At 41.3% G+C, this 19,009-nt stretch overlaps 1 protein-coding gene across 7 annotated transcripts in view; it reads right to left on the bottom strand.

The window, feature by feature from the left end:
* TNRC6A (trinucleotide repeat containing adaptor 6A) overlaps positions 1-19,009 on the bottom strand; it is a 50,941-nt gene that overhangs the window by 18,888 nt on the left and 13,044 nt on the right. For all 7 annotated transcript variants that reach the window (XM_068424052.1, XM_068424053.1, XM_068424054.1 and 4 more), the window contains 3 exons: positions 16,756-16,777; positions 8,265-8,600; positions 4,000-4,047 (listed from right to left, as the gene is read on the bottom strand). In XM_068424052.1, the coding sequence (XP_068280153.1) occupies positions 4,000-4,047; positions 8,265-8,600; positions 16,756-16,777 (406 nt within the window). The remainder of the gene's footprint in view (positions 1-3,999; positions 4,048-8,264; positions 8,601-16,755; positions 16,778-19,009) is intronic.

The following is a 19,009-nucleotide window of genomic DNA, read 5'->3' as shown; positions in this document are numbered from 1 at the left end:
TTTTTTCTCTAGAGAAATATTTTTTTTAAAAATAAAAAAATACTCTGTATCACCATATACAAAGGATTTTGTAAAAACATACATATTAAAAACTAGAATACTATATAAAATCAAATATATTCTGAAGTCTAAAGAGGACATTAAACTGACCTAGCAGTACCAATTGCTGTGTGACACTGGCCAGAGAAACACCCACCCACCCCTATTAAAAGATACTCTATAAGATTTCTTAAGTACAAGTTATTTAAGATACTTTCTTTTATACAACAACAATCGGACACAAAACCCACAAGACCAATCTAAAGCTCTGCTGCTGCAGAAGTACAGATGAAGCACAGCAGCTGAACTGATACTTCTCATTTTCATTTAGATAAGAACTACTGTTTCTTTTTCAACAAGCAAGTTGATCATGTCTGGGAATCAAGAGGACATACATCCTAATTGACTTAAAGACTTTTCATGCTTAAATACCTGCACCATGGAGTATCTGCTACAAAGGAAGGGCTATCAATTTTCATCTCATGTCTAAAGCTTTACTGCAGAGACCTCCCCCCAACTGCTAAATCAAACCACAGTCGGGCAGGTGCACCAGAAGATGGAACTGTAAAAGCGTGAAGCACGTGAAAAATAGTGATGAAGCTGGCAACAGAACACAAGGGCAAAACGGCAGCCAAGTTTGTTACTTAGTATTTGCCTGAACTGAAAGAATAACCGTGCTGGTGTACGCTCCATGGCTGTATGTGTAGCAAGGTATGCTGCTCTGCCCAGCGAACGTTCAGGGTTTTGAAAAAAGGAACTGTCAACTTTGCTTTGTAACGTTCCCGTTTTTCCCTTACTTAGAATATTCAAAATGTATGTGCCTGAAAATAAGACGAAAAATGTTTTATAGCTCCTGCTCATTCCCACTGGATTTCTACAGCACATGCCTTATGTCTGCCTAGAAAACGGTGCTTTTAAAATATAACACTAATTTATAAGCCTCTTGTGTTTCCAAGAAATACATGTTAACTGTGAAGTCTGAAAGGAACCTGCCAGTCTCACCATCTTCTCCCTTCTGCTACAAGGAGTGCCAACTCTGCACCAGCACTGGGCGGTGACACCCACCAACCCCTACCCACAGCTCAGTAACAAGTAACTGAGTTGCAACTACTCTATTAAAAATGTTAGTCAAAACTGCCACCTACATAGAGGTTAAAAAACACACGAGAGCTGCCTTTTGGCAATGGCTCAGCTCTAAAACGCGGGGATCATTCGGCAGGAGCCTGTTCTTGGTCCTCCAACTCAACCGCCCAAGGGTGGATGTAGTTTATCGTGTATAAGCGTGACTGACCCATCTGAAGAGAAGCACAGTTGATGTAGATTTAAAGAGAGACCTTGTTTCAGCGCTTCCATCTCTCAAAAGGAATCTGAGAACACCACGACAAGCAGAAACCCCCACATTTTAAAATGAGAGTAATGTATTTTAAATACTACATTATCTGAATTTATGATCTGGATGATCTACAGGAAACAAGAAGCAATAAACCAAAAAAGCTTACATTTAAGTTACTATGGACAGTTTACTGAGTTTTACACTGACACACAAAAAGTTCTGGTGTATTTTTCATTAATTTTTAATCAATATCAATATTATTCGTCCTACAGAGAAAAAGAACCTAGCCAAAGACCCTGCCTCCAAGAGCACGCAGCCTGGAGCAGCCCAGAGCAGGGATCACCCACTGCTCCTCCACCATCAGGATGATGAAAGCTTCAGAGAGTCAAAGCAATCAGTTAAGCTTCACATAGGAACTACAACATGAGAAACAAGGATGCTGGCACAGCAGTTTGCAACATGGAGTAGTGGAAAAAGACCTGTGGCAGGTAGAAATAGGGCTGCAATGGGCAGAAGTGCCTGGCAGCTCCGCTGTCTCGAAGAGGGGAACCACACAGCATCCCTGGGAGAACTGGGAGACATTCATTCAGCTGAGCATAACCCAGAACTGTCTGTTGATGTGTCACTGAAAAACACACTGTTGTGTCTGAGCAACTGTCCAACAAACCCCAGTATTCCAAATCCCACACCGTAATTTTAAAAACTGACATTTAACTTATATTAAAAGGCTAATTAAGAGTTCTCTGCGCTCTCATGAACAACAGAATCAACAGCACCAAAAGCTGCCCTAACAAAACAAAATCTTGATCACATAAATATGATGCCAAAAACATGATCAATTTTAAAAACAACGTGGAAGTGTACAGATGGCAAACAGCCTGAATTCAGCGTGGAGAAAGAGCTGCAGGTTACGGCTACAGTGAGAGCGAAACAGCAAACAAACCCTAATTTGCACAACAGTAGAATACATAAAAAGCAAGCCTGTATTTATTAAAATTCTTTTATATTAATTTAGATGCAATACACAGTTTGTAATGAGCCAATACAAAAGCAATTATTAATTTCCAGTCATCCAGAATTTTATCCTATTACATACAAAACTACCTTAACCAACAGTCTTCTGGGTGTAACTCTGTGTTAGTGAGCTCTAGTATGAGCCACTGTTCTGAAATATTCCTGTCTGAATCTCCACAGCCCACGAACTTCTGAGCTTAAGTACACAAATACTGAATAAGCAAGCTATTATCTCCGATTTTTCGTATCTGGCAGATACCACAAAAACACCCTCAAAATTGAAAAATTACAGTTGACAACATACTACATCTGGTGCACAGCAACACCAGCCAATAACCGCCTATGGTTCTACTCCTGGTTTTCTCCCCAAAAGAAACTGCAACTGAACTTTTGCTGCTTAAATCCTGGACAAAAAAAAATTTACACAAATCTGAGTTTCTTAAAATTCAGTAATCTGCTAAGATTTGTTCAGTAATTTGTAATTTAACAATGTAATAATGCTTCCTAGCTACGAGTTACCCCTGCACGAATGTTTGCAGGAAACTCTGTATTTTCTGCAGTAGTTTGTTTGGTTTAAAGTACCATCACATGGTCTAAATTAACAGCAGGATTGAGAAGTGTAAATTAAGAAATATCTGAAACCTGCTCCCTCTGTCTCCTTTTCCAGCACACCCTGGCACCCACAGACTGTCAATACTACACCTTCCCAATTATTGTACCTTCGGTCCTATGAAAAAATGCATTTTAGTAACGAAGCTTTTTAGCTTTTAGCAAACGAGCTAAAAAGCACCTTTATTACAACATGACAAGGTGAACCCTTGGGTTCATTGTCCATCGCATGAAGAAGCTGCACTGACTCGCTAAGTGGCCAAATTCAACACGAGGGAAGAGAGGAGGGAAGGATTAACATCCCCCCTTTGAGAGCAGCCTTCAAGGTGAACAGAAGAGATGCAACGTGACACGTTCTCCCCAGCACCGTGCCCACGGCAGCCCGATGGTACATGGCACAGCCAGAAACAGAGCCAGCACAAACCACCCCGCAGCACAACCTGCGTTACTCCAGGGCATTTCACACGGCATGTCCCAAGTTCGCTTCAAAATATTACTTAAAAATAAACAGGTGTGCTTCACAATCATACAACATGCACGGCTGTAGGACCCCAGGTACGTGCTACCCCAGGATAAGCTCAGCATCCAAAACAGAAAGGCCCCCAGACATGATTCCCCCCACTGTGCTGTGAAATGTCTCCGATATAAAGCACAGGCTTGCACAGATTATTCAGTTTAATAGCACAAAGAGGCAATTTAACATGTAAGCATAAAGATAAAAAAACAAAGACACTTAGTATTTTAAAGCTAAGGTGCCACATAGTTGAGACATATTTTTTTGGTATGAATTCTGATGTATTTTAGAAAATCAAAAATGCTTAACCAAGTGTAGCATGCAATGGCACAGAGAAAGTGTAGTTAGGTCAGTCACTCACAAAGCACGTGCTAGTGAAAAACTTAAGGCAAAGAATAAAAATTTAAAAAAAAGCAGACAAACTTGTGTGAAACACGTAAATACTACAAACACACGCAGTGCGAAAAAAAGGTGAGATGTAAATGCTAACCTGACTGGTTAGGGGAGTGGCTCACCAAGTCCCGGATGGGAGGCATGCCTACAAAAAAAAGCAAGAAAATTACAGAGGTGTTACTTAAGCGAACAAGCCCTTTGAGAACAGTCCCCAAACCACTCATTACTTTAAAACCATTTATTAGCACCCCTTCTTCATGACAGGTTTCTCTGAAGAGCCACCTCTCAATCTCACTGACCACGCTAGCGCCAAGCAAGTTCTGAGCTGCCTCACCCACGGTGCTGAGCACACCACAGGGAAGAGACACCGACAGCAAATCCAGCTGTCTACATGCAGTGCCTTAGGTTTATTTATGAGCAATTTCGCTGCTTTTACTAAATATTTCCACTACTAGTTAGTTTTTATACATTTGACATTTAATTATAACCAATTTAACAGGTCCTTAATTTTAAAAGTTTGATTTATATAGAGGAAGAGGAAGAATTGACAGTCATCAAAACCAAAACCTGTTCTGACTGCACTAACTCAGAATTTCAGAGATCAGCCCTGAAACTTAAGCAAGTCCATATCACTTTGAATCGCACGCTTTCTCCACCTGGAAGCCGTTATTTTGCTACGTGATTTAGCAAACAGAAGTAAATAACTACGGTCCAACTCTGATTTAACCTAAGCATGGGCATAACAAACTTTCATTTACCACTCTCACGGCTTCTTCCTCCGCGGTATCCTACAGGCAGCACATGAAATCAAAGTTAATGTTTCAAATTCACAAACTTCACAGTTGGAGACCATAACTATTACATTTAAGGAAATGTTTCCTAAATTAAGTCAACCTACATCACTACTAACTGCAAATCCCAACTGCTCGCTTCTTCCCTTGCTCCTACAATAACTGAGAAAACCCCCTCACGTTGCAGGAAGAATCTTTTGGTTCCCAAGGCTCCGGCTGTGACATAATTTTGCAGCTCCACTGCAAGATGCACAAGGATAAAGCGAGACCACTCGTGTCCAAGGAGGAATCCTGGCCACTGGACTAACGCCAGGAGCCTGACGGTGCTCTCCTGTTCTGTTCTGCCCCGCAGTTGTAAGCCATTAGTGCTGGCAAATATTTTAGTTCACTATATAAGTAATTTCATTGTGGAATAACCACCTGGCTATTCTGATGTGTTACAAAGCACAGAGGCAAACAAACACACCAAGGCAGCATTCCAGACCTTCTGTCATGTGAAGTTTACACGTGGGGGGAAACTTCAGTAAAGCAAACAACTCAATTGGGTATGAAAACATTCTGATAAAGAGCTACTTATGTAGATTTCTTAAAATAACCACCTTGGTACACGACTGTATCTGATTCAGAAGTACTACATGGCATAAGCTTCACTTATGTGCCTTTATAAAAAAGATACACCAAGTGTCCTAAAAACAGCAGAACAAAACCTACTCACAAGACTACCCCTTCTTAAGCTTCACTCTAAACAAAGCAGGTTAATTTTCAAACCAGAAGATGACTGTCCACACAAAACAGAAGAGATTTTTTTTTTGGCCATTGATATAAGTAAAAAATTCCCCAATACCAAAGATTTAAAACCTTACTGTGGCCAGGGCAATTAAAGGAAGACTTTAAATTTAGCAGTATTTGTGTTCCCTGGCTCTTAGAAAGCACCTACCAGTTATAACCACAGCTGGAACTGGGGAGAGATCCTATCCCGGGGTCTGTCAGGGAACGACAGACAAGACAACTGGAGCCGTTACCAATTCCAGCAATTCTGACTTCAACATTTCAAGCTACAGTTTTTCTTTTAGCCCTAAAATACAGGTCGATCTCAATATCCACTAAACAATGCTTTAAACTAAAAAGCCAAGAACTTAATCTTCAAAGTTATTCCGTTGAAAGTATAAAATTTGTAACCTGGATGGCCTGTCCATGGATGTTCTTTCAACAGGGAGGGATCTACACATATGTCAAATTTCATGAGATTTTTAATTTGAGAGATAACAACAAGGAGAGTACCTAGAAGTTGCCGTTGGAGACTAAAAGAGGAAGCAGGGAGAGCGAGCAAGACTGAGACAGGCGAATGACCGCAGTATTTCCTCTCAGATAAAAGGTGTCAGAAGACACGAAGTCACTCTTGCGAGCTGCTGGACTAGGGCCACCGCTGCGTTACCTCACAGGGAACTTGTTAGAGGAGATTTTGAAACGATTACAAAAACCCAGCACTGAAAAGTTATTTTCCTTTCCATTCTCATCTTACCTAGGCTCCTCAAAGAACATGACAGAACACCCACACCAGCCGTCACTCTGGTTATACCAGAGGAAGGACATCTTTCACGCATACAGACACAGGGCACCACGAACCCAGACCCTGGTCTCCTGGCCTCGCTCCTCGGCCCTGGCCAGTCCTCCCCGGACACACGGGAGCGCCCTGAGCACAGCACACGGTGACAAAGACCTGACAGGACGCTGCAGACAACACAAACACTTTCTTAAGATGGGAAAGCGATCTGGCCAACCTCTCTCTCGCCTAAAGGCTCTCAGAACCTTTTCGTTACCAGCTGGACGTGCAGACGTATTATTCAAATAACTCAAATATTTTTCAAACCACGGAACTGCTCCCAGTAAAGCAGCTGCCTCAGACACCGGGTACAGCTCTGCGGCAGCACCGCACAGGGACACGCCGACAGCTCCCAGCCTCAAGGTTGTCCAGCCACACCAGCACAAAATCAGGCCAAACTGGGAAGAATGCAACACACAAATGGGGACCCAACTAACTAAATATTGGGCTGGCATTCACAGGAGAAGTGAAATGAAGGAGAGTATACTCAAAAGATCCTCTGGATACAATTAAACAACCTTAATAGGTTGTATAAGGAGCAATACTTCTTAGATTAGTTTACATGTGAATTTTTATTTAAATCACTACTTGCTACCATACAATTTGACCAGTAGAGCATGTATGCTGGAGAAGAAGTTTCATCTTAGAAGCAGGTAAGTATATGAGAGGTTACTTTAAACCTGACTGTAGTCAGGAACAAAATTATACAGGTGAGGTAAAAATTAAAAGATTAACTGCTTAAAAATCACTTCCTGGAATTGTGAAGACTTCTATCTGTACATTACAAAAATAATACTAGAAAGTAATATCGGAAACATTCCTCAAGGGGCACAGGGATAAACTGCTTCCAGTGCTTTGATTGTTTACTTTCCTTTTAAATACCACTGCTTCAAGGTTCAGTAATCAGAACAGCTCAAAATTTGACTAAAACTTGAAATATCAAGGCTATTTTCCAGAAATCTTTTTTTAACTGAAGGGGCTAGAAGTCACATCCTTTGTGGTGTACAGAACACTGATTTTGAGAAACACTGGGAATTCAGTAAAGTTTCAGAAGAAACTATCTGTGGGAACAAGTTACATCATCACTGCTACGGGCAAGTCAAAAATTAAATACAAGTATAAAAATTAGAAAGTATTTGTCCAACATATTAGGTGTAAGCATGCATTAATACCAAATCCCTTTGAAAATCTAGATCCCTACGTAGAAAGTTACTTTTTTTCCAGCCAAAAATAGACTGCTCTAATTGTCACAAAAAATTCACTGACCTGCATGCTAGTACATTCACTGAACAGCAAATTATGCACATGGAACAGGTAAGTTTACTTCCTCTTAAAAGGGTATTTCAAGAGAATGCATAACAAGCCAAAACAACAAATAAACTAAAATAGTAATAAAGGTAAAGGTCGATCCATTTGGTAAGACGACCAAGCTTCAGGTAGATGAACAAAGCAGAACTCTGACCTAACAACAAAAAGCAATTCTGATATTTAAAACAAGCTGTACACTAGCTGTGTCTCCAGACATGAAGGGGGAAAAAAAGTCTTGAGATGCTGTTCAGAACGCTCTGGGAACTGTCTGAAAGACCCTTCCTTGAGAGATCTGTGTATCAAAACTGATAAAAAAGATGCTTCGTACCATGACCACGCTTGGGTCAATTGTTAGGATAAAGACTGGACATTCAGACCACAGCAGTGGTCATATTGGCTTCAACATCTGTTCAAAACCAGACAAGTCCATTGTACACCACTGGCAACAACAAGCGACTAAGATATCTTAAGTTTCAGTACGAAACTTGCACAAAGGTGGCTGAAACCATCCTGTAATACTAAGCCATGACACAGGAAAACATCTCGTCACGCTACAGCTTACATTTAAAGTTTAAATAACATCATCTGGAACATTTCACTGATAACTGAGCTTAAACTATTCGATTTTAGTTAAAGGAAAACAAGGTACCTGCCCCTCACCTGGCTGTTTTTTGCTGCTGTTCGGCACTTCTCCGTTGGTCACTGGCTGTTTATTTGTGACAGTGCTGCCTCCTGACTGGCCGTTTAATACTTTAGGAGTAGATCCCAGGTTTGCAGCTATAACTGGTAACTGCTGACCTCGTTTCAGAAGCTGTTTCTGTTCCTGGTGTCGAAATCGTGGTGGTACTTCACGAGGAGGGTATCGAGGCAAGGTCTGCTGCTGCTGACTGCTGGCTGTGGCCCGCTTGGCATTATTATTAGTGCTGGTTACTGTGGAAGTGCCGTTGGAGGTGACAGGCTGAGGCTGGCTTACACTTGTCTTTGTTTGTTCTGGCACTACCCCCACCCCCAAAAAAGAGAAAGTTGGACAAAGTTATGAATAAGAACAGCAACTTAAAAAATTGAACACTAAGTCAATACTCTTAGACGTGCTTATATATTATGTAATGGCAGCATTTTTCCCTCATTCAAGCTGTAACTCATTCCCCATTAAAAGCTCCCTTATCCCCTAATCACACAGCTCAGTAGCCCAGATCTGGAAGCAGAAATATGTCTTGCTATCACTGCTAACAAAGTTGTCGCAGTTAAAGTATGCTACTACCAACAAGCTTTCTGTAGCTTTTTCTGACAAATCAGCACCATGCCAGTTTATTTCGGCATTTAAACTTTATTTTAAAAAACATTTAAGTACTAAAAAAAAATAAAAAAATCTTACTCCAATGGGAAGCTTAAGTTTATGTAGAAGAAAAATGTTATGGTCTGGCACAAAAGGAACAAGAGGTGAACAGGACACACAGAGGGCACTGTGAAGACCTGCCTGCTCTATCAACCCTGACATCCAAAGGGAAATCCATGAATGCCCTCAAGCCAGTCTGTTGCCAGCAGGAAAAGCTACAGCACAGGTAGCCCCACACACAGCTCGGCAGGACGGCGTTGGCACTGACAGAATGCAAAACGTGCAACTGCAACTCCAAATTATCTTCCAGTCTTGACAGCACGGCTGCTTCAGGGCAAGATGAAGGTCAAGTAATTTGCAGAAGTCAACTGCGAGCGAACACACCACACTCGGACACTGAGTAAAGGGAAAACCACAACATCCTCAGCTCAGCACCTCCACCCCAGCCAGCACCCAAGCAGAGGTGGGAAGTATGGGGGTGTTCAGGGGTAGGGAACGGGTCAGCAAACCAGGCTCAGCAGACAGGAGGGAACACCAGGAGCTGCTGGAGGTGTGTTTGCTGGTGCTACGGCCATTCATCCCAAGCACTGCCACAGGTCAGCTGTGCTTCCAACCCCTCACGTGACTGATACGCTAAGGTACTTTTCAAAGTTCTTGGATGAGATATCATAAAGCGTGTGTACATTTACCGTGGAACCTTCCGAGATACCTTGAGACTCGATCGTGACCTCCCTCGACACTGACCTCCCTACGTGGTCGAGTCACCAGCTCTACTCAGAGCTCCACAAAATGAAAGTGGCAGTTTTAGAAGTTACTGAAAGAAAATAGTTAAATCCGTGTGGCATTGCTGCTGCTAACAGCAAGGGCACGGCTCAGTAACACAACTCCTCTGGTGACAAACATTTGAAGAGGTTCCTACCAGCTACAGGTCCCTGCTTCCCCAGCAACACAAGCTCTTCTGGGGCTGCCAGCCAACAGCGGGGAAAAGTGACCCGGGTTAAGGACTCAGCCCCACGTTTTTTTCATTGAGATCCTATGGGAAGAGTTCAGGACGCAGCTCCATCAAACTGCTCCAACAGCACCTCGAAGGTGGTGGCAGGTGGAAGAGGACCGACCCCGCGTGCTGGGACCAGGAAACAGGCAGGCACTACTGCTCGGGACCACCACGGGCTCTCGCTCGGCGCTGCTGGGCGAGGAGGTGCCTGATGACACATCAGGTTTCAGTTACTGTACGGCTGTATTTATTTTCAAGAATAGTTTTGTACACTGGCAGCACCTAAACACACACGACTTGAGGCTTAAGAGCAGCACCCTCCAACCATCTCCCTGCCGTGTGCCGTTCAGCAATTTCCTGGCACGTCAGCAGCAGGAATATTGTTACTACAGGAGTGAAAATGTCGTTTTCTGGGGCTTTGTAAATTTTTTGGTTTTGCTTAAAGACCATTTTATCATTCACTTTCAGGAACAGATATGTGTATAAATGAAAACAAAGTCCTTAAACTGTTGTTTAAAGAATCAATTTGAATACTGTCAATGTTACTTATGACTATATTTTTAAAAATTTCTACTATAATACACAGTTACATACTTTGAAAAACACAAACATGAAGGTCTTTAGAATAAAACGTCACCTAAGGATCAGCAGCTGAGTTGTGTTTCAACGGAATATTATATTTAGGCTACTTAAGAAAAGCTGGAAGGAAAAATTTTAGGGACCTCCTTGTTTTGGCAGAAGTCTCACGGGGAGAGGAGGAGCCCCCAGCGTCAGCTGCTCACCCACCTCCACAGCCCCACCACCTCCCTGCTCTGCCACAGCGGTGACCCAGCCCGCTCTATTTCACAGCTGACTGGAGAAGGACAGAATTACGGAGAGGAATGGCCAAGACATAAGTCAGCTTAATGTACAGAGCACGGGGAATAGAAAGTATTCAAAAGGTATTAGACAAATTGGCAAGCTGATAAAAATCACCAGCACCATATCAGATTCCATCAAATTAAGTTGTTACCTGTATTAAAAAAGAGGTAACTCAGATTAGATTCCTTACACAATGTTTTGATGCATATAATGCAAGAAGAAATTATGATCAAAACTGAATTTCACAAATACAAAGAAGTCTTAAACAAATCTGTTTCCATTTATTCCTCTCCAAATTTCCTAGTTTAAAAATAATTAAAATAACTGAAAACGACTAAGCCTTTGGGGCAGCTATTTTAGCAAATAACTAAGAATTTGTCAACAACTTAATGCATAAGCATTTAGCACAATTCCATGGTCTAGGTACTGCAACATGCTTTCAAATTAAAAACAAAAATTCTGTACATACCACAATCTGTGTAACTACTGCTCAAATCTTAACTTTTTGATCCATCAATGTGCCTTCTGCTGCGACTGATCCACGCTAATTACTCCTTACAGCTCAAAGCACCGTTCAGCCTACACCTGAGGTGTGCTGACAGTGACACGCAGAAAACAACCACTTTTTGCAGCCACTCTGTCATTATCAAGCCAACAAAGCAGTCATACAGTAGTGGCACCACTTCGGGACACACATCCTGCAGCCTTCTACACACTGTAGTTAAGCTTGCCTTTTTTTTTTTTATTTTTCACTGTCAGCTTAAGTGGAAAGTACGTCCCACTTAGAGATTTTTAATCCAACATACAACACCCCACAACACGGCAATGGAAGACATTCAGTTTTCCTGCACCACTACTTCCATTCACATACAATTGCTCCTCTCAGATAAAGTAAAATAATTTCTACGTGACATTCCACGAGACGGCTGGAGTTGCAAGTACCATGCTTGGGGCAGTACTGCAACACAGCAGCATTAATATTTTACTTTCCTAATTAAAGCTACTTTAAGACAAAGTGAATATTATAACAGAATCCAATGGACTCGCAGGTAATCGAATCACTTTCAGCTATGAAAGAGTGCACCTAATAAACAAGCGACTTGCTGCCAAGCCAGCCCCTAAGCTACGACACAAACAAGTCTTCACAAACAGTTTAAGGAAATTATATTTCTCACGTATTCTATGCGTTCACTTCCTTAGCAAACATGGTAATTCTTTCTGCTCTGATCAGCAAACCCAACAGAAACCCACCAGATAACAGGGTTAGACCAGTGAATATGCAGAGGTTACATTCGTATGCTAATTTCAAACTGAAATTAATCCAAAGTGCAGCACAATTCCCTTGCCTTCACTTCCCTAAGTACCACAGAGTAAGTTTTAAGCTACACAGTTTATCCTGCCCAACACTTTCTGGTCCACAACTTCTCAGAAGACTAAATAATACATTAATATTCCAACATGGCTACTACAAATTCCAACAGCCCTTAATCATTATCTTAATATTTTAATTTGCTATAAACAAGTTGCTTGTTTAATAAAAGTTTGTTCTGCACTCCAGTATTTTAATTTGAATCATATTAAGGCAGAAAGATAATATTAACAGACTCACAGTCTATCACAGTTAATTTACGTGACTAGCACTAGCAAGTTTACAGAAACGCATATTAAAAATGACAGATTTTGATAAAGAACAAACCTGCTGCAAACCCACAAAGCAGGGGATGGTGGAGTTACAGTTTACAGAGAGATTCCAAAGAAAGACGCTTCCAACTTGTGTTGCTTTCCCACTCTGCAGATTTCATTAGAAAATGGAGGAGAAGCATGGTGTCATTTTACTGCTCCAGGAGTGCTGCCTGCCAACTCCTCCTGGAGTAGGGGCCCAGGGACTCACACTCCCCCTCCAATAAAAAAAATGGCAGCTGTTTGAATAACTTTAATGCAGATGGAAAACAGTTTCCCCCTCGCACAAAATCAGCGCGCAAAGATCAAATCGTCCCCTAAACCACACAAAGAACAGCACCAAGCTGTCACTTAAATGTTTCTTCTCGCTGCTGCTGAAGCTGACCTCTCAAAAATGTATTGTACCGCGCTCTCCCTGCGTGTCATGCCCCAAAGAGTTGTCAGTGCTGGAATGCTGAAGGGCAAACAGAGGAAGTCTGGCTTTCAAGCTGACACACGTAAGATGTAGTGCTAGAATTTTCGTTGTGGAAAAATGGCCGCAGCTGTAAGCTCAGCTAGCTGATCTGGAAAATATCTAACTGTTTGCCAATTCGTTAACCCCTGACGATCCGCACAAAGGTGAGCTCTGTGCCATGCCGACGGGTAACTCTAACAGCACTTCTTACTCTGTCCATGTTTGCTATTCGCTTTCAAGATTTAAAAGCTAACAAAACAGTTTTTCCAATCAGGAAAAGCACAGTTAGGCAAGCGAAAAAAAAAACACCAACAAAAAACAGAAGAGTTAGTGTATTCAGGCAATTCTGCTTTGCAGAGAAGAAAATGAATACGAAGTTTCCAAGGTGGGAAATATGAGTCAAAGATTTCAATTCCACACCCAGCTATTTTTAAAAGCACTTTCCGTTTCAGTGGTTGATTCAAAGTTTATTCTGTTCTGCAATAAAAGTAGTGCTTTATGCCTCTGCCTTCCACGAAGCAGGGGGATTCAGACCCAAGACTGACAGATGTTTTCAGCTCCAGCTCGTGCTGTTTCGCCAAGCACAAAGGCATTCAGAACTAACCACAACGCTGGCACCAACATCAACATTGCTGTTCAAATTCTGTAAGTTACTTCACTGGGGTGTTATGTACATACATTAAAGCGTGTGCAAAAAGGTATTTTCATCTCCTAACGACGCCTCGTTCTGCAGCAGCGCGCTGTGATTACCGCAGTGAGCACACACAACAAACCCCAAACATTCTTCTGACACAGCATTAACTTTAGTGCTCGGCTTAGCGTTAGCTGCTTGTGGCCACAGCGGTTTGCAGAGTCCTGTTTTAGGAGAAATTCAGGGTAAACGGATTTATTTGTCTGTCTTTAATAGCACTGACGTTAAACACAGCAAAAGTACATATTTCGCCAAGCTAGAAGGAACACCACAACAATTGACAATTCCGCGGTGTTCTCAACAAATAAGGACTTTCAAATGATACTGATTTTTTCCTAAAGTACCTGGTACAAGAGCACTTGGAGGGCACTTGTCGATGCACGAATTTTTTATGCTAGCTGCTGCACAAATAGAGAAACCTTCCACTTAGCAACTAAATAATCCATTCCTCTGACTCCTATCAACTGCTTCTTCCCTCTTAATAAAACCAGAGGTATAAAACTAGACAGATTAGAATATCTGAAATCCACAGGAATGACATGCGTGCATTTTTAATGGCAATAATTAAATGCTACTTGTACCAGAAACATTTATATTGGCATCATCTTCATTACTTCTATTCCCAATCCTGAATGGGGAAAAAACAACCAGCACTATTAACTTCCTCGGAAGACAGTCTTATAATTTTACATGAACTCCGGGAGCTACTAGCTGGTACAACAACAATTTCTACCTTAGCTAAAACAACATTTTGGAGCCATCCAAACTATGCTTAAAAACAAGAACTAACCTCCCTACCCACCCCCACCACTTAACCAGCTACTTTTCTGAAAGAAGGAACACAATTCTGAATTATTTAGAGATCCTATACTCTTGTATTTTATCTTCAGCTCATGCAGAGAATAAATTATTTAAGACATTAACGCGATGGAAACTTGGAAACTAATGAAACATTAATTTGCATCCTGAATACAAGTAGGCAAAACTGTTGCAACAATGAGAGAGCTCTGTGCAACACAAGCAACGACTTCTGTTCCTATAGAAACTGCTGCAAAAAGTTGCGTATCTGAATCCCATGAAGTCTGTACTTCTTCAGGACTGCCAGCTTGTGTTTCTGTGACAACCCTCAATTCCTGCTAAACTTCCTGAAATACCCTTTTAGTGACAATGTAACGTTAAAGTGGGAACTTAAGGCTTCCATCAGTAAACATTAGGCTTCCAAGGAGAAAATGAAAACAAAAAGAAAAAAAAAAAATATTTAGTCTGTCCTTCAAGAGAAAGGTGTTTTCTTCCAATTTGAAGATTACCATCAGGTAGCCTACCGAGCAGAATCACTGCCCTCCGGCCTTCATCCTATTTTTAGCCATTTGCTTCTGCAGCCTCGTCCCTGGGGTGACGCGTGGATGCCAGGGCGGCGTAAGTACGTGGGTCAAACGGTCATTCAAAATGGACGTTATTTACAGCAAAGTATTTTATCATTTTCCTTCTTCATTATCTTTTCAGATACAGTTTATTACTTCAGAATAAAACCAAACAATTTCACAATTCTTTAAATCTGGTACATTATCTTAGAAGCCATGTGGCAGGGATATACAGAAGGAAACAAGTGCTTAGCCTGTCCTCCAAATGCAATTCCACGCACTGCTAGAAAAAGGATGCTTTAAAAAACAAGTGAAGAGTATTTATTAATTGTAATACTCTTCCACAGCACTTCTGTTAAGTATTCAGTTCCGTCCCTAAAGACACACAGAGTTCCCAACTGATTCCAGTGAGCAGAGCCAAGCTGGACTGGCCGGGACCTACAGTCAGCCCAAGGAAACCCACCGGCTGGCTGCACGTCCAGAGCGTGAGCTTCCAGCCCTGCCATCGGCCATAGCAGCGGTGCACTCACGCCCCTGCAGCAATCGATATTGCCTCAGGAGATCAATACCCCGCAGCCCAAACCTCGGCCTCCTCTAGGCAGCACGTGGAACTCCCCAGGACACAGAAGCCAGGCTGCCCTCATTCCCTCCGCGGAGCATCGGCACACGCTGAAAACCTATCGGTCCTGCTCAATTTTTTATTTCATTTAAGCACACACAGTAAAGTACACACTGCACTTAAATAAACTAGACATAAAGGTGTCTCCTGATACCTGCTAATTGGCACTGCAGTCCTCGGCAGGAGAACTGGCACACTCTTTATGCACAGAACCTGCCTCCTCCATTTCAACCCCGCGCGAACGAGGATGCTTCTTCAAACGCACCCCTCATTTGTTTCTCTGCCTCTTCTCAAGCGCAGTACGTCCTCTACCATTTTACTACCTTCATGCCAGAACAGCACTTCAAACACTTTTTGATTTTTCCAACAGTAATTGCATCTCCGCTAAGCGGGGCTTCCGAGCTCCCGTTCCTACCACTGCTCAAGTAAGTATTAAATTAAACCCAGTGTTCCCAGAAAACAGGGATTCAGCAAGCACTCCACATGATCACTTATGCAATTATTATCCACTAACAGGTTATGAGCTAGAATTAAAAAGAACGTGAAAAGAATCTTTTTTTCCCTTTATAGCTGCTGGTTGGAATGGAGATCTGTATAAAACCCACAAACCCTCAGAATAATGCAGTGTTCCCAGCCTGCCACTGAACAGCGAAATTACAGCTTGCAGGTACTGTCGTCTTGATCACTTTGTCAAGATGAACCCTCCACATGCAACAGTTACTTAAAACTAGATTTATCTATTACTTGTCTATCAAGTGTTCCCAACCCCAGTTGCACTTAAAATATCTGGAAATTAAGTTTCAAACATATGGTCACACCTGAAGTGTTGGAGCGTTTGTGCACTTTTCAAACAAAGCAAAAAAGGGGAAGGAAAAAGGCAAATAAGGAAAAGAACTCAAGGTATTATGTATACGCCTGGTGCTGTACAAGTAATTAAGAATGGAAAATAGGAGGAACAGAAGCTCCAATCCCCAGAATACACCCTTGGCCATCACTCTTCTAGTCTTTTGTGGTCACTGTTTGAAAAAGTGCAACTGAAGTTTCAAGGATCCCACCTTTTAGTTTGAGAAGAGCTTTCAGGCGACCCATTTGATTCAATATATTTAAAAATGCAGAAGCAACATACAGAATAGAAATAACTCTAAAGTAACTTACCTTTGATTTTTTGTTCAATGGCCTAGAACAAGAAAAAAGAAGTGTCAGTGATTTGTGCAGATAAGAGAAAACCCACACGTGCACGTGCCGCTTCATAAAGCAACACCAGCTTTTGACTTTCCTCTTTTAAAATGTTTTAAAGTTATTTAATTATCTCCTTCAGAAGTGTCTCTTTGACCAACCCATGCCTATTATTCCTCATGCCTAGAAAGCTATTTAAATGTTATACAAGACAAAATTAATTTGGAAGATAACTACAGGAAACAGACTGAATTAAACTTGCAAATTAAGATGTTTGAAGTGAGTTAAAACTGTGCCTGGAAGCAAGGAACCTCCACCACTTTTACTGCCAAATATGGCAGGGGAAGAGGGAGGGACCTAGAAATTTAAAGTAAATGCAAAAGCTTTAAGTCTTTAATTTCCAAGATACAACTGGTTACACCCGTGACATGGCCAAGATGAGAGATCTATTTGAATAAAATTTTATCACAGGATAAAAATGAGGAAGGAAACATTTCTTGTATGGAAGTGCACCTTAATTGTGTGGTTTTAGCTATAAAACATAGTGAAACTGACTTTATAAAGGACCTCTCAAAAGCACAAATCATTGTTCTTCCTATCTGAAACTAGAGTTTTCTTAATTATCACTTTTTAAATGCACTGTTGCCAAGCAAAATGAGATTTGATATGGTCACTTTGGCAGCTGTATACAACCCATTTTAATTACGATGTTGCATACATTCACAGTTTGCAATAAATTTGCAGTAATACCTAAGCTGTGATTGTCCATAATTAAAACCATGAGGAGAGGAAAAAAGAGCGTGTGTGAATACAAGAAAAATTTATTGATTCACTGATCTGATGTGAGGCTTTGTTAGATTCAAACATCAGCACTGTTAGGGCTGACTACTGAAACTTTATTAATGACTCTTCAGTGCCATATCCTCACTGCTCTGAAGGAAATCAAGAGAACATGAACAGAAAGCCCCTCGTTCTCAGCTTCCTACGCTGACAGAGGCAAGGATACATACAAAAATGTGTTACGCTGTCCAACAGTTGAAAGCCTCTTGCTACATTTGGCACTTGACCCATGAACAGGAAAATGAGACAACTTAAGATTTTTTTCAAATTTTGCTGTTTCTGACTATCCACAGCACCCACAGAGATCAGCAAAGAGGTCGCAGGACAAGGCTACTGATTGCTTTTTATACTGAGGTGCTGTTCTCGAAAAGAAAAAAAAACTTTAACACATTTTAGCTAGGGACTTCCAGAACATACCAGTACTTGAGGCACAGTTACAGGCTTTAAAGTTTCTGCTGGAGTGCCTGTGGTTGGTAAAACAAACCAGCACGTTCTGAAGAGCTCAAACAGAAAAAGCTTACAAAACAGAGCAATTTTGGTCAATTTGAAACTACTCATGACTATTAACAGCACAGAAAAGGGATTCCCCCTTCCATGTGACCTACATTAACAAGTTTTCATTTTAATCTAGAACCAAGCCACATCTGTACTAGGACTTTTTTTTTTATAACAGCGAAGTTTACTGGCAGTTGCTTGTTACCATGGTTTCTCAGAGGTACATTCTCTTTAATCTAGATCAAATTTTAGCTTCTCCAGGAATGCACGTGAACATCCTACTTCTTTGTCCACAGAAGCTGCTTAAATTCCTGATATGACATCCACACACTCGATATTTTGTCACTCTGAGAATGCAGCACATCAGTAAAGACCTGTGGCTTCTGCAGAGCAGTCTAGCAGGTGCTCCATGGCAGGAGAAAGTGTAAGCAAAACTTTCAATTTTAGGCAAAGGTTTGGTTCTCTTCACTTCCAAAAAAATATTTATGTTTTTATTTCTTCTACAAGTTTCCCTCTCAAACATACCTTTCAAACTCATGAAAATGCTACATTTTGGAGGAGAAGAACCACTTATTTAAAAGATTCAAATTCTACAACTAAACCAGCTCCCTTCCCATTACAACTTCTGATTAAAAGAGAATTCCAAGAGGAAAATGAGTTATAAATCTACAATTGAGGTCCAAAAATTATTACGCAGCTTTGCTGTCAGCTACTGAAAAGAACTTCTCATTCTGAAATACGAGCAAACACCTCGTCCAGGAGTACCCCTCCAGCACTACTTCATTTAGATTTGTTGCAAGATTAGACATACCTCATTTTGTGCAGGTGCACAACGAACACCTTTATTTATGCCAGCAAACAGGGAGAGCTGACTACTGATTTTTTGACTATATAATAA

This window comes from Nyctibius grandis, chromosome Z, assembly GCF_013368605.1.
Source record: "Nyctibius grandis isolate bNycGra1 chromosome Z, bNycGra1.pri, whole genome shotgun sequence".
NCBI classification, from domain to species: Eukaryota; Metazoa; Chordata; class Aves; order Nyctibiiformes; family Nyctibiidae; genus Nyctibius; species Nyctibius grandis.
This window is presented reverse-complemented; position numbering and strand designations above follow the sequence as displayed.